The 26,136-nt window shown below is 40.7% G+C and overlaps 1 protein-coding gene and 1 long non-coding RNA gene across 6 annotated transcripts in view; one reads left to right on the forward strand and one right to left on the reverse strand.

Annotated features, from left to right (window-relative positions):
• Positions 1–9,542, reverse strand: part of REL (REL proto-oncogene, NF-kB subunit) — a 49,893-nt gene extending 40,351 nt beyond the window's left edge. For 2 of the 4 annotated variants that reach the window (XM_077959533.1, XM_077959532.1), the window contains exons 1-2: positions 9,225–9,542; positions 2,870–2,965 (exon numbers count right to left, since the gene is read on the reverse strand). In XM_077959533.1, coding sequence (XP_077815659.1) covers positions 2,870–2,965; positions 9,225–9,234 — 106 coding nt within the window. In that variant the 5' untranslated portion in view covers positions 9,235–9,542. The remainder of the gene's footprint in view (positions 1–2,869; positions 2,966–9,224) is intronic. The other 2 variants (XM_015112447.3, XM_002799234.4) reach the window with 1 other exon arrangement.
• Positions 6,550–26,136, forward strand: part of LOC106992976 (uncharacterized) — a 28,284-nt gene continuing 8,697 nt past the window's right edge. The window contains exons 1-2 of one of the 2 annotated variants that reach the window (XR_013402770.1): positions 6,550–9,074; positions 18,635–18,727. This is a non-coding gene — a long non-coding RNA (uncharacterized LOC106992976). Of the gene's footprint in view, positions 9,075–9,665; positions 9,845–18,634; positions 18,728–26,136 lie in introns of those variants that run through there. The other variant, XR_001439124.3, reaches the window with a different exon arrangement.

A 26,136-nucleotide genomic window follows, 5' to 3' on the forward strand; every position in this document is an offset into this window, starting at 1 on the left:
TTCCATTTATATGAAACTCTAGGATATGTAAAGTAACATACAATGAACAATAGCAGATCACTGGTTGCCTAAGAACAACAATATATGGTGGATAGGAAAGGCAGGGGGGACAATGGACATGTTAATTATCTTGTGATGATGATTCCAAGGTTGTATAGGTATGTCAAAAATTATCAAATTGCATACTTTAAAAGTGCAGTTTGTTGTACATAAATTATATGTCAATATGTCAATAAAGTTATTTAAAATATATGTAACTTTACTATTTTTTATTATCCAAATTGTGGGGGAAAAGGTAAATAGACACTCAACTGTACTTGCAAGTAGGGGAGTTAATAGGGGTGTGAAGATGTTTTCCATTAAAAAAAAAAAAAAAGGGTCCCTTAATCAGTTTAGTGCCGACTAAGGCTTCTCCTGTTAGAATGCAAGCAATCCTGAGAAATGGTAACACAGTGGGCCTTATCAGAACAGTATGAAGAAGAGGCCTCTGGAATCCTACCCCAGCTACTTCCTAACAGTAAGACCACAGAAAAGTTATTAAAATTAAAATCTCTTAGTTTCCGCCTCTGTAAAATAGGAATAATCATAATAGCACCTATCTCATTGGGTTGTTGTGAAGATTACAGATTATACGTGCTAAATTCTTACCAAGTGTCATATATACATATATGTTCAATAAATGGTGTCTATTATTTCAGATGCTTTCTTGATAACAATGATTTAGTGATACCATGGTGGCATCACAACTGTCACTCTAAAGGACCTTACAGAAGAGCAAGGCGAACAACACATATTATTAGACTACAGAAGGAAGGAAAGCACTAACAAAATTTTGTGGAAATAAGAGCGGAAGAGTCAGGAACGCCCAACTGTGTCAGTGGAAAAAGAGCGGTTAATGAAGCAAAAGAGTGGGGGAAATAAAGAGGAAAAAGTTAGGTATTCTAGGGAAAGGGGAACAATGTGTCCACAGAGGAGGGTTTATTTAAGAATCACCAATGTTTGTAAGTGGAATACACTTCCTCTCTTAGAAAGAGAACTAAAAGTCAGAGCACACTTGGCAATGTGGATTTCATTTTATGTGTGATGAAATCAATGAATAATTTGATGCGGGCAAATCACATGATCATATTTACGTTTTAGAGTAAAAATTTTAAGCGGGGCACAGTGGCTCACGCCTGTAATCCCAGCACTTTGGGAGGCCGAGGCGGGTAGATCACGAGGTCAGGAGATCGAGACCATCCTGGCTAACACGGTGAAACCCCGTCTCTACTAAACATATAAAAAAAATTAGCCGGGCGTGGTGGTGGACGCCTGTAGTCCCAGCTACTCAGGAGGCTGAGGCAGGAGAATGGCGTGAACCCGGGAGGCAGAGGTTGCAGTCAGCCGAGATCGGCCACTGCACTCCAGCCTGGGCAACAGAGCGAGACTCTGTCTCAAAAAAAAAAAGAAATTTTTGGTCACAGCAGACAGAAAAAAGAAAGCAACGTGATCAGTTTAGAGACCACTATAATAATGTTGGCAATGATGACAGTATGTCTGATATATGGCAGTGATAAAAGGAATGAAAGATTATTTAAAAGATAAAATTGACAGCACCTGGTGCCTGAACATTAGGGTTAAGAGAAATTAAAAAATCACTGATGGCTCAGAAATTAAAGAATCATTGATGGTTCCATGGCTTCTACTTTGGGTTACTGAATAAAGTATTACCATTACTTTCAATTTTATTCTGTATGGTGCAAACTCTCTGTGCTTGAATCTACTACCTATTTGTTTATTCAAAAGATGAAGAGCCAGAGAAAACTGACTTTAACCCATACATAATCCTTATTTCAGTTTTACTCAAAAACATAAGATATGCAGATGAGTATTTCACAATTTTATCCTTGCATATTTCAAATATTTCAAATTCATACTGCAATTTCAATTTTTTTTTTTTTTTTTTTTTTTTTGAGACTTAGTCTCGCTCTGTCATCCAGGCTGGAGTGCAGTGGCGTGATATCGCCTCACTGCAAGCTCCGCCTCCCATGTTCACACCATTCTCCTGCCTCAGCCTCCCGAGTAGCTGGGACTACAGGCGCCCGCCACCACGCCAGCTATACCTGGCTAGTTTTTTGTATTTTTAGTAGAGACAGGGTTTCACCGTGGTCTCGATCTCCTGACCTCGTAATCCGCCCACTTCGGCCTCCCAAAGTGCTGGGATTACAGATGTGAGCCACTGCGCCTGGCCGCAATTTCAAATATTTCATACCCTTATATATCCTTGTAGGAGTATTTAAGAAAGAGTATATTTTCCTCTTAAAAACTGTTAAAATCAACATTATTTTTTAAGTGACATTTTAAATAATTTATGTGGCTGAAGTAAAAGCCAAATAAATCCCCGCCCACTACTTATTTAAAGGTGTCTTGGTGGGAAACTGATATAAAATGACATCGTTGGCCGGGCACGGTGGCTCAGGCCTGTAATCCCAGCACTTTGGGAGGCCGAGACAGGCGGATCACGAGGTCAGGAGATCGAGACCATCCTGGCTAACACAGTGAAACCCCGTCTCTACTAAAAAAAATACAAAAAACTAGCCGGGCGAGGTGGTGGGCGCCTGTAGTCCCAGCTACTTGGGAGGCTGAGGCAGGAGAATGGCGTAAACCCGGGAGGTGGAGCTTGCAGTGACCTGAGATCCGGCCACTGCACTCCAGCCTGGGCAACAGAGCGAGACTCCATCTCAACAAAAAAAAATAATAATAATAAAATAAAATAAAATGACATCGTTAATAAGTGTTTAACTTTGGGAGGGGAAGAGTATGAATTAACATTCTAGGTTCATAGTGAGCATTCAAGTATTTAACTGAGGCTGGGCATGGTGGCTCATACCTGTAAACCCAGCACTTTGGGAGGCCAAGGTGGGTGGATCACTTGAGGTCGGGAGTTCCAGACCAGCCTGGTCAACGTGGTGAAACACCATCTCTACTAAAAATACAAAAAATTAGCTGGATGTGGTGGCAGGCACATGTAATCCCAGCTACTTAGGAGACTGAGGCAGTAGAATTGCTTGAATCCAAGAGGCAGAGGCTGCAGTGAGCCAAGATTGCACAATTGTACTCTAGCCTGGGTGACAGAGCGAGACTCCATCTCAAAAAAACCAAAACCAAAAACAAAAACAAAACAAAACTTCATTGGTTACAAGACACTTCTTTAGATTGTTTATTAAAATGTCTATTAAAAGAACAGAAAAGTAGTTGTTGAAAAGATTAAATAAAATATTTTTAAATAGTAAAAATTATATAAATATTGGTTGTCATATAATATTGAGTATTTAAAATCCTTGGAATTTATTTTTCTTATTGCAGAAGCTCTTAATTGGTAAAAATTAACAAGCTGGGGGAATGTAGAGTATTACAACCAAGTAACAGAGTATATTGTAATGCTCTACATTCCCCCAGCTGGAAATAATCTCCCCTCCTTTAAACTACCATAGTATTCTGTTTATAGTAATTATTCCAAATAACTGTAATTTAGGGAAAATTACATCTTACCATCTTATTAAACTTACCATCTTATTTAATTAAAATTAAACTTACCATCTTATTTCTTCTTGAGATAAAGCTACTTGTTTTATTTCTTCAAGCTACTTGAAGGCAGAAATTGTGTTTTACTCATCAGTGCCTTGTATACAGATATTCATTAAACACCTATTGAATGAATGACTAAAATATCTTAAGGTATTTTGTTTATACAAGTTACTCAAACGTTAAATAATCATGTACGTGATTAGTCAGATTTTTTAATTAGATTCCACTACCAAGGGAAAAAAAAAAATAGTGCTTTGTAGGTACCAGGATTGCTACACCTCAGCATTTCCTCATACTCATTCATATTTCGATTTATCTGTGTTTATGATTTTTAAAAAACTTCCCAGCTATAAATCATTTATATAATGCATCAGTATAATGCACCAGTTATCTCCTTCCTCAGTACTGTGCTTTGCGCAGTGCCATTCTTCCTGAATATAAAATGTGCTGAAAAGTAGTCATCTATGGAGTGGAAGAGGGTAAAATATAAATCAGGAAATTGTAGGGAAAATAAGTACTCTTAATTAAGATAACCTCAAATCGCCACAGTTTTGAAAAGCACAAAAACGTCTCCAAAGTTGGCTCTAAACAAGTTGATTACTGTATTTTTCTTTAAGCAATACTATGCAAAGTTGGGACTGACCCCTATATTCTGAAGAGTATTTTAAAAGGCTAATATACATCAGAATAATATCTGAAATACAGTCAAAATGTTTGTAAGATATATTTATGTTTTTATTTGCACTTAGGCAAGAAAGAGTGCTATTTTAAAACATAGTGCCTATTTAATAAAGTATGAGTTTTTAAGATAAAAAATTACATTGAAATAAATGTTTAAATGGATCATAAATTATCAGAAATAGACACATTAACTAACATCTTATTGCCAGAATGAGCAACCAGCATCAAGTATATAGAACAAAAAGTTAATTATTGTAATTACAACACTTTTGAAAGACCCTTTTATATACATTTCTCATTTGATCCTCTTAACTTTAATCTCCATTTGAAAAACAATAGAAATTATTATCCCAACTTAAAGATGATAAAACTAAAGTTGAAAATTATATGGTTATAAGAAAAATGAATTATGAATGGTACGCTAATATGGCACTGCCAAATTTAAAAAACAAGCATAAAAGCAACTGGAGGTAATAACTGATACAGCACATAACCTGCAATCTAAAATAAATGCAACTTAATTTAAGAAGATAATGCATCCTGGTATAGCCAAATGAGTATTTAGATCCAAAGAAATCCCTAGAACAGAGTTCATACTGGGGATGAACATCAGAATCACTTAGGCAGTTTTTTCAAAACATGAATGTCCCTACCCCACTTGAGATGTTTAAAAGAAAAAGAAATCTTCAAAGTTTTTAAAGCCCAGATACATGTTTCTGAAAAAGCCTTCCAAGAAATTCTAACACACTCCTGATTAAGAATAATTGCCTTAAAACATGAAGTGAAAGCAACAATGCACATATTGAGAGAAGCAATCTGGGCAAAGCAATTCTGGCTACTCGTAACTTGTTTTTCTCTCCCACTCAAAAAAGAACCTTATTCAAATGCAAGCAAGAAAAATGACAATACAGCGATAGCCTTCAAATGCTCTCATTTATTTAAAAAGTAAATAATTTACAACACAAATATTTTAACTCTTGCAACACATCACACAAATGATTGTCACGCCAGTGTGTCAACACTATAGTTGAGAATAGCTGACTAGACTGCATGTCTCTCATAAAGGTCCTGGGTGACAGACTTTGCCTAAGACCTAAAGGAGCCAATGGAGCTAACAATGTACCTTTTTCCAAATATCACCTCTACTCAGTTTGGAGAAAAAGAAAATAAGATCTACTATTTTTTTCCTCAAACCAGGTCTCTCATCAGCCAAAGGCTATTCCAATATATGAGGCTGACTTCATTACTCCAATACATCAGCTGACTTTCAACTAGGCCTTCAGAATCAAAGAAAGGAAATTTTCAGATGAGTATTCAACTGATTCATGCACCACAAGGTAAAAACTGTAAAAGATTCTGGCAATAGGGATTCTGTTACCATGGGGGGTAAAAAGGTAAGTCTTGAAAAAACTCTTGTACGTGCCAGGGTAAAATAAAGAAATTTTAAATTCTGTCCTAGATTATACAGGTATTAAAGTTAAAAACAAATGGCAAGACCAAATCACCTCTATTTTAAAAATAAAAATAGAGGAGGCCCAGATAAATAGGAATTTCAGAAAAACAATTTTATCCCATGCAATATTTGGGTCATGTGCCTACAAACAAAACCATTTTCAGAGAACCCAGAGGAGAGAAAGTTGGAACAAAAGGAAACTCTGAGTCCCTTAAAATGCATAACCTAGATGTTCCTAATTATGATTCATTGTCTGGCTCCTCCCTAGTTATTACATTAACTCATTCCCTTTATCTATGCCTATCATATGTCACCTTAATTATTTAACACCACTGTTATTTCTATTTTTTCAAGTGTTGCATTTCTGAAACATTCATGCTCACGTGTGGCCTTTTACTTAAAAAAAGAAGTCATTAGCTGTAGCTATCCATTCCTAACTTCCAGCCCTGTTACTAAAGATTAAGTTGCATCTTTACTTACTTCCATTTCCCCCCTTTAATCGAGAAAAATAACAGTTCTCTTGAAATTCACACTACAAATAGTTGGTAAGAAGTGAGGTTTACAAAAACAATTCATTCCAGTACTTCCTATTGTGTGACACAGAAGAACCATACTAACGAAAAATGTGAATAAAAATAAATTATCTAAATTTTAAAACATTTTACCAAAGACAGCACTAATTATTAGTTAACAGAGCTACATGCCACACAAAGACATTTTGCTCTTTTTACTGGAACAATGAGAAGGTTTAAATTCAGACATAAAATATCTAATTTTACTTATATTAAATAAAATAGAATAAATATACAAAAGCAACGACTGCCTACTATGCATACCTTAGTTGGGTTTGGGAACATTTTCCTTCACTATGTCTATTATTATGTCAAAAGACTGTAATCAAGGTGTAATTTTTTTTAAAAAAGCAACAAAAAGCAGCTTAATACAAGCTGTGAAATCCTAATTAACGTGCTAACTTATCTAAACAAAATTTAGAATCATATTATATATATGATTTTAAACTACATTCTAAATCACAAAATTTTGCTTGTAAGATTATGATTTATGTTACTTTTACATCATGGCTATCACATAATCAACACTTATACCTATTTACATATGACATCTGGTGAGAAATGAAGAAATGCTCTTAAATGCTTTGTAATGAATAAAAGTACTTTTTGAGGTTTTAATACTACCTTACTACAAAGAGAATCTAAACTAGACAACGAAAAACTAAGCAATTTCTTTTTCTTTTTTTTTTGTGTGTGTCACTTTTCTGGTTAAATTGCTGTTTCAAAACAGAATAGGAATTTAGAATTTCATTACTGAATCTTTTTCTATCTCTAAGGTCTTTATAACAGATTAAGGAAAAGTACACAGATTCCTTTAAACATTTTCTTTTTTTTTTTTTTTTAATTCCAGGCTTGGCAGTTTTCTAACAACTGAATTACAATTTAAATAACTTGCTACATTTTAAATAGTGCCATTTTAATGCAACTCTTGAGAAAAGACCAAAAAAACAAAAAGTTAATCACCCTTCAACTTCTAAACCTTTAAAATTTTCTATTTCTTTAAACATTTCCTCCTTACTTTTAGGGAATCCTTCCTCCTCACAACAGCACAAAATACAGTGTCAATGAACAAATTTAAATTGTATTACATTTTAAAATCCTGTGGGTCTTAACAATACTCTATACAGAAATGGTTGTTTCCTCTCTCATTTGAAAAAATTGTAAGTATTACATTTATGCAATACATCAATAAAGTTTGATTAAATCGCCAAGAGGCTGAACTTAACTTACAATGCTAGGCATTCTTCATTACTTCCAAACAAAATCTTTCTGATAACCAATAAATTAACAAAACATTTGAAGTCATCTTAGCACTTCTAATCTACACATGCTTTGAATTCACAAATTTACAGGATTATCTGAAAGTCTGGTGTCACTTAAGTGGGAAAAGGGAAAGCTGAAATATTTTAAACTTCACTTAGTATTCTCACAACCACAGACAAACTGAAATCAAATGTCATGTGAAACACCCCAATTTCCTTTTCTGCCTACAGCAGTAGCTATGGCATTGTTCTGCTCAACCTTTTAGAAAGGTTCTTTAAACTTCCTACTTCCTCATCTCCACTAGACATCAACCAACTTCTGAGGGTCACTGGACCAGGCAGTTTTGGGATGCGAGTCAAGTTCATAAACGGTGCCCCGTCTTCACTCTCTTAGGTACAGCATTTAACATATGCATTTAGCCCTCCCTGCCTTTGCTCACGCTGCTTCCTCTGTCTGGAAAGCGCCCCCCACTCACCTTGGCAAAATCCTGGTAAAAGACCAACTCGAACCCAGGCTACTTAATTTCTCCCACCACCCCGGCTCTCCCGTCCCCCCAACCTTGAGCTCCAGGCACCCCGAAACCACGTCTGTGCATACAGGAGGCTCTTCCCTGCTCTGCAATGTTTCTTATAAATTTATTTCCCCCCAAAGGGAGAGATCGAGCATTTATTAAGGGAAAATATACAGTCAAATAAGTGATAAAGTTGTATTCACTACTACCCATTATTTTAAAGCACGGATATTCTAAAACTCCTCTTTCCCCTTATTTCCAGCGGGAAGGAAGGGGGATTCAACGTCTCTATTCGTCAGATTAGAAACTGTGTGCTTTATCTCACAGTAAAAATTACACACTCTATTTTTTTTTTTTTTAATAGAGACAGGGTCTCTGTCGCCCATGCTGGAGAGAAGGGGCGCGATCTTGGCTCACTGCAACCTCCACCTCGCCCAGGTTCGAGCGATTCTCCTGCCTCAGCCTTCCGAGTAGCTGGGATTACAGGCGTGCGCCACCACGCCAGACTAATTTTTGTATTTTCAGTAGAAACGGAGTTTCAAAATGTTCGCCAGGCTGGTCTCGAACTTCCGACCTCAGATGACCCGCCCGCCTCGGCCTCCCAAAGTGCTGGGATTACAGGCGTGAGCCACCGCGCCCGGCCTACACCTGGTCGATGCAACATTAACACTTAAAATACCACGGATTTTTAAATTCGTGTTAAAATACCACGAATGATTTTTAAAGCCGTGCAGCATTTTGTACAACTGTCAGTACAAGGGGGATCACCTCTTTGCATTTGACGAAATTAAAAAGGGGGAGAGAGCTTGCCCGAGGTTTGAAGGTTCCTCATTCTTGTTCTAAAACATAAAACCACCACTTCAATACATATCCATTTTTAACATGAGAACTCCTCGTCCTCCTTTAGTTCGCTTATGACTTCCCTAATCCTAAAATCAAGTCATTAGGAATTTATAAGTTTCCTGCTATGACAACAGGATCAAATTACAGACCGCGGCTTGGATTTTGCACGCAAGCCCTGAAACAGGTAACTTTTTTAAAAGCTGACAATTTTACCATATGAGATTTTAAAGACAGAACGCGCCCCAGCCAAAACTGAGCTCCCTAAACTCACAGCGGCAGGACCCCAAGAAAAGCTCCTTCCCCCCGGCCCAGGTCCCCGACCCGGAACACTCACCGGAGGCCATGGCTCCGTTCCCCGCACCTTCCCGCAGGCAGTTCCCGGCGTCCTGGCCAGAGGCGGCCGTGGTCAGTCAGTCAGTCAGTCAGGAGGCCGAGGGACCTCTGCCGGCGGGGCCCCCAGTCCCCCGACCACCCCAGGGTCCTCCTCCTTCTTCCCGCCCTCCGCTGGGTTTGCGGCTCACACCTTCCCACCCCCTGAATTCTTGCGCTCCGGGTCACCAGCGTCGCCCGTCCACCGTGCGGGAGCCAGGGGCAGGGGGCGCAGCAGGGCGAGAGCCGAGTGCCGGCCAGGCCGAGAGGCTGGCAGCCTGGCGGGAGGGGAATTTCCCGCGGCTGACGTAGGCCCGGCGCAGCCTTCAAGCCGGAGGCGTGGGGCGGGGCGTCCTAGCTGCCGTCGCGCGCGCGACCGCCCCCAGCGCCCCGCCCTGCCCGCCCCCGCTCACGCTCACCGTCCGCCCCGGCGCGTACGCCCCCGGCGCTGCTGCGGCGGCGGGCTTGGGAGGGGGTCGAGGGAGCGGGAGCTTGGGGTGGGCTTCGGGAGCACAGGGAACGGCGGCAGCCGGGAGGTCGCAGCGTGAGAAGGCCGCCGGCTCCCGCGAAATCCCCCTCCTCCAGGTTGTTCTTCCGAGTGTGGTTTAAAGTTCAGGAGCGGGCGGGGGGGTGCGGATGACGTAGAGAGGGCCGGCCGCCCGGGAGCTTTTAGGGGCGCGCCGGGCGGCCGAGCGGGGCCGACCCTCCAGGCCGGGGAGGGCGACGCCCGGGGTTTTCGAGAGGTGGTTCCCCCTCTTCCCGACTTCGCGCATGCAAATCTCCACCCCCGCGCCAGCGCGGAGGGGGAAGTGCGGCTGCGGCAGAGCCTGTCTTCTTCTATAATTCCTCTATTTGCATACGGGGACCCCCCCACCCGGCTGATTTTTTCCTCTTTCTATCTAAATTGCGAGGGTACTGTGAACTTTACGTCTTTTACCTACTGAAACCCGTTTAAACTCAAAAGGTCCGCACATCCAGGTCGTTGTCTCATTACGCAGTGCGCTGAAGTTTAGTGGACACTGTATCCTGAGATTTCACACAGATACCAAGAAAGGGGGAAATGGAGCAAACATTTAGTGCATTAAAGGACCTAGGATAACTTCGTTTCCTTCATTTGAATAGTACCTGCTATGCGTCAGATAATGTCTATACCTAATCTATGACGTATTTATTATTCCTAATTGTATAGATGAAGTATTCGGGGTTCAGAGAAGTTACTTCAATATACAGCACTTCCAAATGCTGGTAAGAAAAGGCACAGTTTAAAAAAGCCAGGGTTGTCTGACTCCAAAGCTCCATACCCTTGCCCCATCCCTTACTAGTTAAAATAAGTACGGAGAGGGAATGGGGAGTATCAGCCTGCCATACAAGTGCCCAAAACTGGGGGACCCAGGTGGGCAAATAATTAAAAATATCCCGCCAACTCCAAAGTATTCTTTCCACGAAATGCACAATGTACAACAAAAGAATGAAACAGTTTTATTATTGGATACGTACTAAAACATACCATGATGCACATCACAGGCAATCCGCTGAAGAGGGTGCAAAGACCAAAAAAAAAAGAAACCTAATCCTTTCATATGGTCAGGCACATACAATCCATTATATACCTGTTAATTGTCTTTATCCAAAGGAAAATAATGGAAAGTTGTATCTTGGAGCCAAGAGCCAAGGCTTAAACCCCCGTAGAGACAGAGACGTGGAGCACCATCCTTGTTCGCTTTCCAAGAGATGGCTCCAAGGCCCCCAAGAAAGACCTTCTGAGGATGCAAAACTAGCAAGAGGCTTATTTAGCTTTTTAAAACATGTACATACCTTTCAAAGAGATGGAAAGCATTTTCAATTCTCTGAAGGAATTTCAAAATGAAAAGTGACTGAGGGAGAGGAATGTTCTGAGGAGGTGACATTTGAGCTGAGTCCTCAGTATAAGAAAGAGCTGGCCGGGTGCGGTGGCTCACGACTGTAATCCCAGCACTTTGGGAGGCTGAGGCAGGTGGATCACGAGGTCGGGAGTTCAAGACCAGCCTGGCCAAGATGATGAAACTCCGTCTCTACTAAAAATACAAAACTTAGCCAGGCGTGGTGGCAGGCTCCTTGTAACCCCAGCTACTCGGGAGGCTGAGGCAGAGAATTGCTTGAACCTGGGAGGCGGAGGTTGCAGTGAGCCGAGATCATGCCACTTGCACTCCAGCCTGGGTGACACAGTGAGACTCTGTCTCAAAAAAAAAAAAATGCCATTCACAGGGAGATTCAGGGAAAGAACATTCCAGCTGGGGGAACAGCAGGCAGCAGGTCCTTGAGATAGGAAAGAGCACAGTCAAGAATTGTCCCTCATCCTCACGACCTTCAAATGTCTCACCAAACATTCACATTTGTGTAGTTGAAATGCCTATTTTAATAATATATGGTTAGAACACAACTCCCTTTCATATATAAATATACAATATTTTTGTATGGTTTTAATATACACTGAATTTCCCAGGAATACAAATACTGTATAAATTGAAGACAGACTGTTTTATTAAAAAAGTTTTAAGAGTTGGAAAATTGTAACTCTGACAGCTCATCAATACAACATAGTATGCCAGGTGTGGTGGCTCACACCTGTAATCCCAGTATTTTGGGAGGCCGAGGTGGGTGGATTACCTGAATTCAGGAGTTCAAGACCAGCCTGGGCAACATGGTGAAACCCTGTCTCTACTAAAAATACAGAAATTAGCTGGGCGTGGTGCTGTGCACCTGTATGCCAGCTACTCGGGAGGCTGAGGCACGAGAATCGCTAGAACCGGGCTGGCGGTGGTTGCAGTGAGCCGAGATCATGCCATTGCACTCTAACCTGGGTGACAGAGCTAGACTCTGTCTTGGGGGGAAAAAAAATACAACACAGTAATATCAGGCTGCATTTGCAGCACTTGCATTCACACTGATTCTAGGTACAAGTACAAACATCTGCCAACTTCATTGTGTCTTTTTTTTTTTTTTTTTTTTGGAGACAGGGTCTCGCTCTGTCACCAAGGCTGGAATGCACTGGCATGAACACAGCTCACTGAAGCCTCCATCTCCTAGGCTCAAGCTATCCTCCTACCTCAGCCTCCCAAATAGCTGGGACTACAGGCATGTGCTACCACACCCGGCCCATTATAGCTTTTTTTTTTTTTTTAAAGAGACGGGGTCTTGCTACATTGCCCAGGCTGGTCTCGAACTCCTGAGCTCAAGCAATCCTCCTGCCTCAGCCTCGCAAAATGCTGGGATTACAGGCATGAGCCACTGCATCTGGCCATATTATGTCTTTTAATGTAGTTATGCCCAAGTATTTACATACTGAGGTCGATATTATTTTCCTATAAATTGCTTTCTTTTTATTTCTTAATATTGCTGTTAGAATATTATTTTTATTTATTTGAAAATGTTCATGTAAAGTAGATTATGAATTTCATTTCAAGCTACTAAAGGGGATGTTACAAATATATGTTATAAAACAGTAGGCACTGATCTGAAAGGGCAGAGAACCTTTAGAACTCTTGATACTAAAGAACTTACCTTAAATATATGAAAAAAAATTTTTTAATGATGCAGCAGTCAAAAAGTCACAATTCTCCAGGAAACAAACAAATCTGATTAGCAAATGGATGTGTTCTGAGTCTGTGATCCCAGAATATGAAAAAGTAAGAGTGAGGGATCATAAGTGAAATTGCTCCATATGAGATTTTTTTCCTTGTTGAAAGAACAAGACACCCATCATGAAACTGAATGGATACAGTTGTAACAGTTTCAGAATAAAATCAAACGTTGTGGTCACCATAGGCTTGTAGAACTGGAACAAACATATATTATTTTGGCAGTCTTGAGCTTTCCCAGGCAGGAACTAAAGGTGACTGAAGTCATCATCCTAGGGACATGCTAGTATTTGTTTGGGTCTCTTAGTGTGGGGCATGGATAAAATAATGTGTGCTCAGAATCTGCAGTAGTTACAGGCCAAGGCTGAAGCCTAGTGGAGAACAGGGCTCAGAGAAGCCTTGTTAGAGTGTCACCAAGGAGAGAGTCTTTGTAACCCACCACCCGGATTAAGATACAGAATGCTTTCAGCCACTCAAAAGGCTGCCTCAGGGCTGCTTCTAGTCAATATCCACCCCCAGAAGGCACCGGATATTCTGACCTCCTTGACAATAATTAGTTGTATCTGTTTTTAAACTTGATACAAATGGAGTCATGCAGTGTATACTCTTTTAAGTATGACTTTCTCACTTAACATTATGTTTATGTGTCATGTCCATACTGTGTGACAGTAGTACATTCATTATTGGGGAGAAATCCATTGTATGAATATAGCACATTTCATTCATCCAGTCTGTTGATAAATATTTGAGTTGTGTCCACATTGTTGTCCATCTTTTGGTGGATATAAGCACTTATTTCCGTTGGTTTACACCCAGGAGTAGTACTGCTGGATCATATGATAAATATATGTTAGTTTTAGTAGACACTGCCAGTTTTCCAAGGTTGTTGTACCAAATTATATTCCCACAAAAAAAAAACTTAAGAGGCTGGGCGTGGTGGCTCACGCCTGTAATCCCAGTACTTTGGGAGGCCAAGGTGGGCGGGTCACCTTAGGTCGGGAGTTCAAGACCAGCCTGACCAACATGGAGAAATCCTGTCTCTACTAAAAATACAAAATTAGCCCTGCATGGTGGCGCATGCCTGTAATCCCAGCTACTTGAGAGGCTGAGGCAGGAGAATCGCTTGAACTCAGGAGGCAGAGGTTGCAGTGAGCCAAGATCATGCCATCGCATTCCAGCCTGGGAGACAAGGGCGAAACTCCGTCTAAACAAACAAACAAACAAACAAGATAATTCAATTTGTTTCACCAACACTTGGTATTGTCCTTTTAATTTTAGCCATTCTGATGGAGGTGTAGCAATACCTTCTTGTAGTTTTTATATACATTTCCCTGATAACTAGAGATGCTGAACCCTTTTTTTGTTTTTGTTTTTGTTTTTTTTGGAGACAGAGTCTCGCTTTGTCTCCCAGGCTGGAGTGCAGTGGCGCAATCTCAGCTCACTGGAACCTCCGCTTCCCAGGTTCAAGCGATTCTTCTGCCTCCACTTCCTGAGTAACTGGGACTACAGGCACGCCCACCGCATGTGGCTAATTTTTGTATTTTTTTGGGTTTTGTTTTAATTTTTTTTTTATTTTTGTATTTTTAGTAGAGACAGGGTTTCTCCGTGTTGGTCAGACTAGTCTCGAACTCCTGTCCTCAGGTGATCCGCCTGACTTGGCCTCCCAAAGTGCTGGGCTTACAGGCGTGAGCCACCACGTCTGTCTGTATTTTTTTTTTTTTTTTTAAGAAGAGACAGGGTTTCACCATATTGGCCAGGCTGGTCTCCAACTCCTGACCTTGTGATCTGCCCCCGTTCGCCTTCCAAAGTGCTGGAATTACAGGTGTGAGCCACTGCACCTGGCCAAGATACTGAACACCTTTGTACAAATGTATTAGTCATTTGGCTATCTTCCTTTGCAGAGTACCTGTTTCAGTCTTTTGTCCATTAAAAAAAAAATTGGGGCTGGGCACTTTGGGAGGCCGAGGCAGGCGGATCACGAGGTCGGTAGTTCGAGACCAGCCTGACCAACATGGTATAACCCCATCTCTACTAAAAATACAAAATTTAGCCGGGTGTGGTGGCACACACATGTAATCCCAGCTGCTCAGGAGGCTGAGGCAGGAGAATCGCTTGAACCTGGGAGGAGGAGGCTGCAGTGAGCCGAGATCACACCACTGCACTCCAAACTGGCGACAAAGTGAGACTCATCTCAAAAAAAAAAAAAAAAAAAAAAAAAAAACGGATTATCTATCTTTTTCTTATAGATTTGTAGACATTCTTTATGCATTCTGGATATGAGTATATCAGGTGGGTTCTTTGGGAAGCAGGTACCAATATGAAATTAACAATGCAAGAGATTTATCGGGAGTAACATCTATGAAAGATAAAGGGGAAAGAAAAAAGTTACAGGCAGGGAAAATCTTAAGATGCAGGTCTGACACTGGTGAAAAGAAATGGGAAAGGAAGGTAAATTTGGTAGAGTGAGATGAGAGTGCATCTTTGAGGAAGTCTCAGTAAATCCAATGGGGAGCTCTAACACAAACACTGTGCACAGAGCTAGTGAGTCCTTACACTACCTCTGTGCTTATAATTGGCTAGGTGGCTCCGAGGAAATTTGTGGCCTTGGCTTGAAAGCTGAGGCAGATCCCCTCTAGAATGGAGATCTGAGCAGAGCACCTCTATGAATGCCACAGAGTTGTTATCAAATATATGCATTGCAAGTATCCTCTCCTAGTATGTGGCTTGCCTTTTTGTTATTTTAGAGAAGTTTTTAACTTAATTAAGTCTGATTTATTTTCTTTGATAGTGTTTTACATGTAATGTTAGAGAACTCTTCTTGGACTGAGGTTATGAAACTATTTTCGTATGTTTTCTTCTGAAAGTTTTATAATACTCAGTAATATTTAACGGAGGCTCTGAAAAACATCTGCTGAATTCTCTCTGTTCCACAGCTAAAGGCCCTGGCTTTGCAAACACACAGGCCTGGATTTCAATCTTAACTCGTCCTAGATTGTTAGCTGTGAGACTCTGGGCAAGTCCCTTAGCCTCTCTGTGCCTGTTTGCTTATCTGTAAAATAGGGGTAGTAATATGGTACCTACCTCACAGGCTTCTTGTGAGGACTAATTGTGATCACTAATACAAAGTGCCTGACACAGGGAAAGCACTCAAAAATGTTGGCAGGTTTTTTTCCTGTTTTACTATAAAAATTATTGGGACCAGACATGGTGGCTCATGCCTGTAATCCTAGCACTTTGGGATGCAAAGGTGGGAGGATCACTTGAGCCTGGAGTTCAGGACCAGCCTAGACAACAAAGTGAGACACCATCTCTACAAAAGATTTTTTTTTTTTAATTAGTCGGGTGTGGTGGCACATACCTGTGGTTCCAGCTACTTGCAAGGCTGAGGAGGGAGGATTGCTTGAGCCTAGGAGGTCAAGGCTACAGTGAGCCATGATCCTTGCACTGCATTCCAGCCTGGGCAACAGAGCAAGACCCGTCTCAAAAAAAAAAAAAAAAAATTCAAATATACAGCCAAACTGAAAAATTTTTTCAGGGAACATATGTATACCCACTAACTGGATTCCACCACTAACATTTTACTGCACTTGCCTTATCACCTGTTTATTTTTCCATCCCTCTGTCTATCCATTCATCTATCTGGTTTTTAAAAATGTATTTCAAAATAAGTTGCAGACACTGGTACTCTTCCCTCTGAATACGTGGACATGTATAACAGTGATTCTTACACTTTAATAACCACCAGAATGATTGTATTTGTTGCATTCAATGGTGTTCTCCCTCAGATAATTCTAGATAAATGGCCAAATTTCGTCTTTGATACCCTCTTTATCTGAGTTACCTGTCTTCCGTTATGTAGTTTATGTAGATACTTTACATCAATTTAAGCCACACGGTTCTCTTACAAAAAATTAGACCTGATCGAGAGTACCCTGTAGTCCCAATTAGCGTACTACAAGTACTGCCCAACTCTCTGTAGTGAGGAGGTGTCCTTCCACTATTAAGGACAAATAGCTGCAACAGCTGGGTTCGACCACTATAAGTGAATTTCACCAGTGCTGTTGGCCAAACCCCACTCCTGCTCTCCTGTTTACTTACTGCATTAGTATTGTTTGAGATCTCTGAAACTCACTTACGTGATTTATAAGGTTGTAAAAGACAAAACTAAGGGCAAAACAAACAAAAAAACCATAAAGAATGAGAGTTGGGGCCGGGCGCGGTGGCTCACGCCTGTAATCCCAGCACTTTGGGAGGCTGAGGCAGGCAGATCACGAGGTCAGCAGATCGAGACCATCCTGGCTAACATGGTGAAACCCTGTCTCTACTAAAAATACAAAAAAATTAGCCGGACATGGTGGTGGATGCCTGTAGTCCCAGCTACTCGGGAGGCTGAGGCAGGAGAATGGCATGAACCTGGGAGGTGGAGCTTGCAGTGAGCCGAGATCACGCCCCTACACTCCAGCCTGGGAGACAGAGCAAGACTCCATCTCAAAAAAAAAAAAAATGAGAGTCGGGTGTGGTGGCTCACCCATGTAACCCCAGCACTTTGAGACTGAGACTTGAGACCAGGAATTGGAGACCAGCCTGGGCAGCATAGTGAGACCCCTATCTGTACAAAAAAAAAAAATCCAGGTGTGGGGGCGTGCACCCGTAATATTAGCTACTTGAGAGGCTTAGGTGGGAGAATCACTTGAACCCAGGAGTTTGAGACTGCAGTGAGCTTTGAACACACCACTGCACTCCAGCCTGGATGACAGAGCAAGACCCTGTCTCTTAAAAAAATTTCATAAATAGTTTGGCATGTGGCAGCAGACCCAGATCCTGTCATCAGTTTTGCCTGCTGTCCCTCCTATCTAACACAAGTTCATGTGCTGCCATCTTTAAAGCACACTTTAGGGGAAAGGGATAGTCCCTAAAGTAAAAACTATACCTCTGAGGAAACCTGCACCATTCACCTATTTTCATTTAAGGAACTGAAACATAAGATTAATGAACACCCAGAGAAATGAAATCTTAGTACATAAAAACTCCAAAAAGCATTCGTAAGATATCCATTGTTAAAAATTTTCTTGGCTGGGCGCGGCGGCTCACGCCTGTAATCTTGACACTTTGGGAGGCTGAGGCAGGAGGATTGCTTGATCCCAGGATTTCTAAACCAGCCTGGGCAACATAGCAAAACCCTGTCTCTATTAAAAAAAAAAAAAAAAAATTGGCGGGTCGTGGTGGCTCACGCCTGTAATCCTAGCACTTTGGGAGGCCAAGGCAGGCATATCACTTGTGGTCAGGAGTTTGAAACCAGTTTGGCCATCATGGTGAAACCCCATCTCTACTAAAAATACAAAAAATTAGCGGGGCATGGTGGTGCATGCCTGTAATCCCAGCTACTCAGGAGACTGAGGCAGGAGAATCACTTGAACCTGGGAGGCAGAGATTGCAGTGAGCCGATCTCGTGCCACCGCACTCCAGCCTGGGCAACAAAGCAAGACTACATCTCAAAAAAAAAAAAATCTCTTTTTAATCTTTTATTTATATTGTGTAGGCCCTATACTGTGGTATGCTAGTTTTGCGTATATAGCACTGCTTAGAAGTATGACACAGTGTGCTGACTTGGGTTTCTCTAACTATAGTAATATCTGATGTGTCACAACCATGAGATCCAGTGATTACTTGTTCCGATTTAGAATTAACATTTTTCAGAACGAGTAATGAAGTCATCATCACCTTCAAGTCATATGGTGCCTCTTTTATGTCTCAACAGGAGAGAGTTCAATTTTAAGGTTGGAAGGAACCCTATAGATCATTTAGTTCATCTCCCTCGTTTTACACATGAGGAAAATGAGGCACGGAAAGTGTAAGTACCTTGCCCATGTTCATTTGCTAGTTAATTGTTGAGTTGAGACTTGAAACCAGACCTCCAGACTCTTTGTTTCTTTTTCACTGTGTCATATCACCTTTCAAAATATGACCTGAGATATAAAGCAATATAACTGGCAGCCATAATCTTACTAATAAAAATGCAAATATATGAAGGTTTAGCATTCACAGGCTCCATATCTTTTAAGACTCTCATGTCTTTTGCCAAAAATTCTCAATTCAATACCTGTATGGGAAAAGTAAAAATCAGTGCGTTTACTTTTTTAATTAAAGGCATTGACTGTGTCTTGTTCATCTTTTATTCCCTAGAGTGGCTAGTATAGTGCCTTGAGCATTGTGGATGCTCATTAAATGCCAAATAAAATATAAATTATTACATATTGAATCACTCCAGTATTGATAGGAGTGACAATGTATCACCACTGGGCATTAGATACCACCAAGAAAAAAAAAAGAGACACAAGGCTCAACTCCTGCCCAAAGTGATAACTATGCCTGCAGAGAGGTATGATAGTTATTATATTAAGACAGGTATCAAAATCATGGATTAGTGTCATGAAAGCAGGCAAGCTGGGCCAACTGGTTACTAAGTTCATATGTATATTTTACTTATTTATTTTTAGATTGAGATGAGATTTCAGTATGTTGCCCAGGGCTGGTCTCAAACTCCTGGGCTCGAGCAGCCCTCCCACCTCAGCCTGCCAAAGTGCTGGGAATACAGGCATGAACCACTGCTCCCGGACCTAAATTCTTTAATAACATTCAAAGTCTTTGATTTTTTGCTAAAATATGTTTATTTTTAAATTACAACCTAAAAAAAATACACATATAAAACATTAAAGAAAGGCTGGGCATAGTGACTCACACCTGTAATCCCAGCACTTTGGGAGACCATGGTGGCAGGATCAGTTGAGGCCAGGAGTTCAAGACCAGCCTGGGCAACATAGTGAGACCCTGTCTCTATAAAACAAAACAAATAAACAAAATTAAATAAAGATTGGAGAAAAGAAGAAAACTCACCTATAATTCTACCTCAGTAATACAGACATCACCTACATGCATCTGTGAGTATGTTTGTATGTGTTGTCTTCTAGAGCTTTTTCATATGCAGGCTTTGGTTTATTTCTTCTTCTATTACTTGATCATGGTAAAAAAAATTAAGGCAGAGAAAATGAAAGTCAAGTAAAATGACCAACCCTATGCAAAAAATAACCAAGAGTAATAATTTGGAGTATATCCTTGTGTAACTTTTATTGTATATTTTATATCACTATAGATCATATATATATAAACTTTGGTAGCCTGGATTTTTCTTTCATGCCATAGACTTTTTTTTTTCTTTTTAGAGACCAGCTGTCACCCTGCAGTGGCACAGTCACAGCTCACTGTAGCTTCAAATTCCTGGGCTCAAGTGATTCTCCTGCTTCAGCGTCATGAGAAGCTGGGATTACAGGGACAAGCCACCATATCTGGCTAATTTTACAATTATTTTTGTAGAGATGGGGTCTCCCTATGCTCGCTGGGCTCGTCTCGAACTCCTGGATTAAAGCAGTCCTCCTGCTTTGACCTCCCATAGTGCTGAGGTTATAGGCATGAGCCATCGCGCCTGACCTGGATTTTATGCTGAGCACTATAAGGAAGGAGGTTGTCTAGAGAATAGATATCCTAGGAAACTGAGAATGGTTCCAAGGCTTGTAGGTCCTAATCAGCTTAAAGAACAGATTTTATGTAACCAGGGAGTTGAAAAATTGGAAAAATAGGAAATTATGAGCAGGAAGTTGGGCTTTCTAAGTTATTGCATAAAAAAACCAGGCTTATATTTAGATATCTAATACCATTGAGATTGAAGACAAGCATGACTTTCATGTAATAATAGTTACGGCAAACTATCAAAAAGTCTAATGAGATTTAAAATATATTAAACCTAATTTTGGATACTCCAGATGAAATATTTTCATTTTCTTTTCTTTTCTTTCTTTCTTTTATTTTTTTTTTTTTTTTTGAGACAAAATCTCACTCTGTCGCCAGACTGGAGTGCTGTGACGTGATCTCAGCTTGCTGCAACCCCTGACTCCCTGGTTCAAGCAGTTCTCCTGCCTCAGGCTCCCGAGTAGCTGAGATTACAGGCACACGCCACCATGCCCAGCTTATTTTTTTTTTTTTTTGTATTTTTAGTAGAGACAGGGTTTCACTGTGCTGGCCAGGATGGTTTCAATCTCCTGACCTCGTGATCCGCCTGCCCCTGCCTCCTAAAGTGCTGGGATTACAGGCTTTGGGAGCCACCACACCCAGCTGAAATGTTTTCATTTTCACAGTAAATGTGTACATCTTTATTTTTACTTAGTGCTTAACTAAAAGTGATAGATCAGGTTGGGTGTGGTGGCTAATGCCTGTAATCCCAGCACTTTGGGAGGCCGAGGCAGGGAGATCACTTGAGGTCAGGAGTTTGAGACCAGCCTGGCCAGCCTTGTAAAACCCTATCTCTACCAAAAATATAAAAAATTAGCCAGGTGTGGTGGTGCGTGCCTGTAATCCCAGCTACTTGGGAGGCTGAGGCAGGATAATTGCTTGAACCCGGGAGGCGGAGGTTGCAGTGAGCCAAGATCGTGCCACTGCCCTCCAGCCTGGGCAACAGAGCGAGACTCCATCTCAAAAAAAAAAAAAGGGTGATAGATCAATATTATAAATAATAAACTTATACTTTCCTATTATTGGGTATATTTTGAATATATTTTTTTGCCTTAGACTTTTGAAACAATCTTGGTCACATTACTTATTATTATTTATTTTTTTGAGACAGAGTCTCACTCTGTTGTCCAGGCTGGAGTGCAGTGGCACAATCTTGGCTCACTGCAACCTCCACCTCCCGGATTTAAGTGATTTTCAATACCTCAGCGTCCTGAGTAGCTGGGACTACAGGCATGTGCCATCTCGCCTGGCTAATTTTTGTATTTTTTGTAGAGACGGGTTTTCACCATGTTGGGCAGGCTGGTCTCAAACTCCTGACCTCAGGTGATGTGCCTGCCTTGGCCTCCCAAAGTTCTGGGATTCCGTGTGCAGCCTGGAATAGGTTTTTGCTATGGTTTGAATGTGTCCCTCAAAATTCATGTGTTGGAAGCCTAATTCCCAATGTGATAATATTAAGAGGTGGGGCCTTTAAGAGATGATTAAGTCATAAGGGTGGTGCCTTTATGGATGGGATTAGGGCCCTTATAAAAAGACTCAAGGTTGAAGGAGGAGCTCTCTTGCACTCTTACATGTGATGACACGCCAAGAAGGTCCTTGCAAGATGTCAGCACCTTGATCTTGGACTTCCCAGCCTCCAGAACTATGAGACAATTAATTTCTGTTCTTTATAAATTACTGAAAGTCTCCAATATTCTGTTATAGCGGCTCAAATGAACTGAAATAGTTTTTTTGTTTTGTTTTTTTCCCACTCATAAAAAGGGACACTCAGGAATTCACTAGACTTTGCTGTGTCTGCATGTGACAAGTAAACCACAGAAGCCATTTTAAGACAATGAGTTAAAAATAAAGCCACCATGGGCTGGGCGCAGTGGCTCACGCCTGTAATCTCAGCACTTTAGGAGGCCAAGGCAGGCAGATCACTTGAGGCCAGGAGTTCAAGACCAGCCTGGTCAACATGGCGAAACCCCATTTCTACTAAAAATACAAAAATTAGCCAGGCATGGTGGTGCGCACCTGTAATCCCAGCTACTTGGGAGGCTGAGGCACGAGAATCACTTGAACCTGGGAGGTGCAGGTTGCAGTGAGCCAAGATCATGCCACTACATTCCAGCCTGGGTGACAGAGTGAGACCCTTTCTCAAAAAATAAATAAAGCCACCATGCTGAAGATGTTAGAGCAGAAAGAACTGGAAGGAATCTGAGTTTTTGGTGACATGATTAGCTGCTGAATTAGAACCATCCTACCTCAGACTCTTTGTTATATGAGATAACACATTTACATTATGATTTAAATCAGTTGAGTTTCCTGTTATTTGCAGCTCAAAATAAGAGAGATCCAACTATCCCTAAAAGAGAGACTCAGCCTGGCTGAGGTCTGAGCTCCTGAAAAATGGTCTCCACCATGTATTTCCTTAAACTGAGCATTTAATTCTATCAATCTTCAGACATAGTACTTTAATTTTCACTTCCTGTATTATACTTAACAGTTACCGTATGCGTACTGTTGCTCAAGACCACTGGCGGATTCAGAAATAGAACACAGTGCCTAGGTCAAAATGGAAGTTTACAACTTTAATGAAGCCCTTTGACAGAGTACAGGAAATCAAAGTCAACCAAACAGGAAGTAGATAGAGCAGAACAGAGCAGCCGGAAATATTTGGGCCTGGCACAAGAATTGGTCTATATACAGAACACCTATAAAACAAACAAAGTATTTAGAGCTGAAATCTTTAAATTTGTAAACACTTAAAGGGGATCATTTAAAGAAGAAGAAAAACAAGGAAGTAAACGGAAGACAGAAATGTCTCTTGCCAGAGTACTTATTGCGTAAACCAAAGAATGTTTCTGCACAGCTTGTAGCAGTTTTAAAACATTATATAACTTAATTAATTAATTTCTTTTCAAGGCAGGGTATTGCACTATCTCCCAGGCAGGAGAGCAGTGGTGCAATCACCGCTCACTGCAGCCTCCACCTTGTGGGCTCAAGCAGTCCTCCCACCTTAGCCCCCCAAGTAGCTGGGACCACATTAGGTGCACGCCACTAGGCCCAGCTAATTTTAGTTTTAAAACATACCTGCAAATTCCTTGATCTTCCCCCCATGAAGAGGTGAACTTTGTGGCCCTCCCTTTGATTTTGGGCCAAACATTAGTGACTCGTTGACCAGTAGGGTATGGCAGAAATGATTCTGTGTGACCTTCTGGACTCAGTCAAAAAAGGTGGTACAGATTCTCCCTGGTTCTCTGTACCCTGCATTAGAGCCTTGAGCCACTGTCTAAGAAGCATTACTACCCTGAGACCACCATGCTGCTAGGAAACACAAATTAACTCATGTAAACAGATCACATGGAGAGGCCCTGACATCCCAAGCTCTCCCAATGCCTGCTCTTCCATCTACTGTCACTGCATGTGAGATATTAAGTCAGAACCACCGAGTGGAGCTCTTCCTGAATTCCTGACCCACAGAAACCATGAGATAATAAAATGATTGTTGTTGTTTTAAGCCAGTAAGCTTTGGGGTGGATTGTTATGCAGCAATAGATAACCGGAACAGTAGATGAGGTGATTTAAATGCTATGGCTCTTTAATAAGTAAGGAAAGAACTCAATGACCCATTAAAAGTCATTATAACTAATTACTATAACCATCAAGATGAAGTGGTAGCTTCCAGTCAGAGGACCTGTTAGCAATAATAAAAGCAAATGATTATTGGTGAGGCCAAGCATGGTTTAAAAAAAAAAAAATCTCAATTCTGAAAGAACAAAGAACACTTTAGTTAAAATGAAATATTTAAATACTATGCCATATTTCTCAAGGGCAATTTGTGCAAGCAATTTTCTTTTTACCACTTTTTCTCCCCATTTCAGAGATTCATATTATCTATAAGCTATAACAGATATTTGGGCTGATTCCTGACATAGCATAACTTAGCAACTCAAAAAGCTACAAGCTGGGAGATTGAGGACTCCTATGCACTGAGTACCACTTTCTTGGCCTTTGGATATTCAATCATTTAACATTTCTGTAAGGGAAATGTAGCCAGTGGGACCCTATCTGTAGGATAAATTTCGTGATGGAAAAGATAGGATGTCAGAAGTGTCAAAGATTCCTAAGACTCACACAGTATTGATTCTTGTTTTAAAGTATTAAAAGAATATAAATAAAAATTAAGAGCAGTCAAAGCAAATACAGAAAAGTCACATGGAAAATGTATATGTAATGTCCAGAGTGGGCAAATCCATACACAGAAAGTAGATGAGTGATTGCCTGGGGCCGGGGGTACATGGGATCTGACTACTAAGGAATTTCTTTATGGAGTGCTGAAAATGTTCTAAAATTAATTGTAATGAAGATTGTAAAACTGAATTTACTAATATCCATTAAATTGTGTACTTCAAGTGCATGAACTGCACGGATGAATTTCATGATGTGTGAATTATATCTCAATAAAGCTGCTATAAAAAAAGTAACTGGAAAATTATATAAGATGAAAACAGATTAAAAAATAGATCCTTTTTATCATAATAAAAATGTTTCTACTGATGCTTAGAAATTCCCTGGCTAAATGAGTAGGTGAAACAGATTCCTCTAGAGAAGTGTTCAGCAAACTTTTTCTCTAATAGGCCACATAGAAAATACTTTGTAGCCTGGGCAACATAGCAAGACCCCATCTCTACAAAAAAATTTTTAAAATTAGCTGGGTATGGTCACCTGTGCCTGTAGTCCTAGCTACTTGGGAGGCTGAGGTGGGAGGATTCCTTGAACTCAGGAACTGGAGGTTATAGTAAGCTATAATCAGTGCCACTGCACTCCAGCCTGGGCAACAGAGACTCTGTCTCTATTTTTTAAAAAAGAAAATATTTTAGGATTTATGGGTGTGTTAGTCCATTCTCACACTGCTACTAAAGACATACCTGAGACTGGGTAATTTATAAAGGAAAGAGGCTTAATTGACTCACAGTTCAGTATGGCTGGAGAAGCCTCAGGAAACCTACAATCATGGCAGAAGGAGAAGCAAACACATCCTTCTTCACATGGTGTCAGGAAGGAGAAGTGCTAAGCAAAGGGGGAAAAGCCCCTTATAAAACCATCAGATCTGTGAGAACTCACTATCGTGAGAACATCCTGGGGCTAACTGTCCCCATGATTCAATTACCTCCCACTGGGTTCCTCTACAACAGATGGGCATTATGGGAAGTACAGTTCGAGAAGAGAATTGGGTAGGGACATGGACAAACTATATCCGTGGGCCAAGAGGCAAAATTGTGGATACTACATAGGTCCTCATATAACAAGAGAAAACAAACTTCTGCACATTTTTAATTGATGAAATTAAAAATGTAACAATAATTAGGTACAATTTTTTGTAATAGAAGTCTGCTAATGAGAAGACAGATTCCTTTTTTGGGGATAACATTTTGCTTAACTGATGTTTAAAGTTGGTGTTTCCTATCATCAGATTGACTGCAAATGTTATTCTGAAAAAAATAATTCCTAGTTCACGGGTCATACAAAATCAGGCAGTGGGCTGGATTTGGCCCATGGGCTATAGTTTGCCACCCTGTGCTCTAAAGGAATAAATTCCTAAAGGTTGATACATTCATTTCTTAGGGCTTCTGTAACAAAGTATCACAAACTAAGTGGCTTGAAATAACAGAAATGTATTGTCTCACAGTTCTAGAGGCCAAAAGCCTTAAAGCT

The sequence above is a fragment of the Macaca mulatta genome, chromosome 13 (genome assembly GCF_049350105.2).
Source record: "Macaca mulatta isolate MMU2019108-1 chromosome 13, T2T-MMU8v2.0, whole genome shotgun sequence".
Classification (NCBI taxonomy): Eukaryota; Metazoa; Chordata; class Mammalia; order Primates; family Cercopithecidae; genus Macaca; species Macaca mulatta.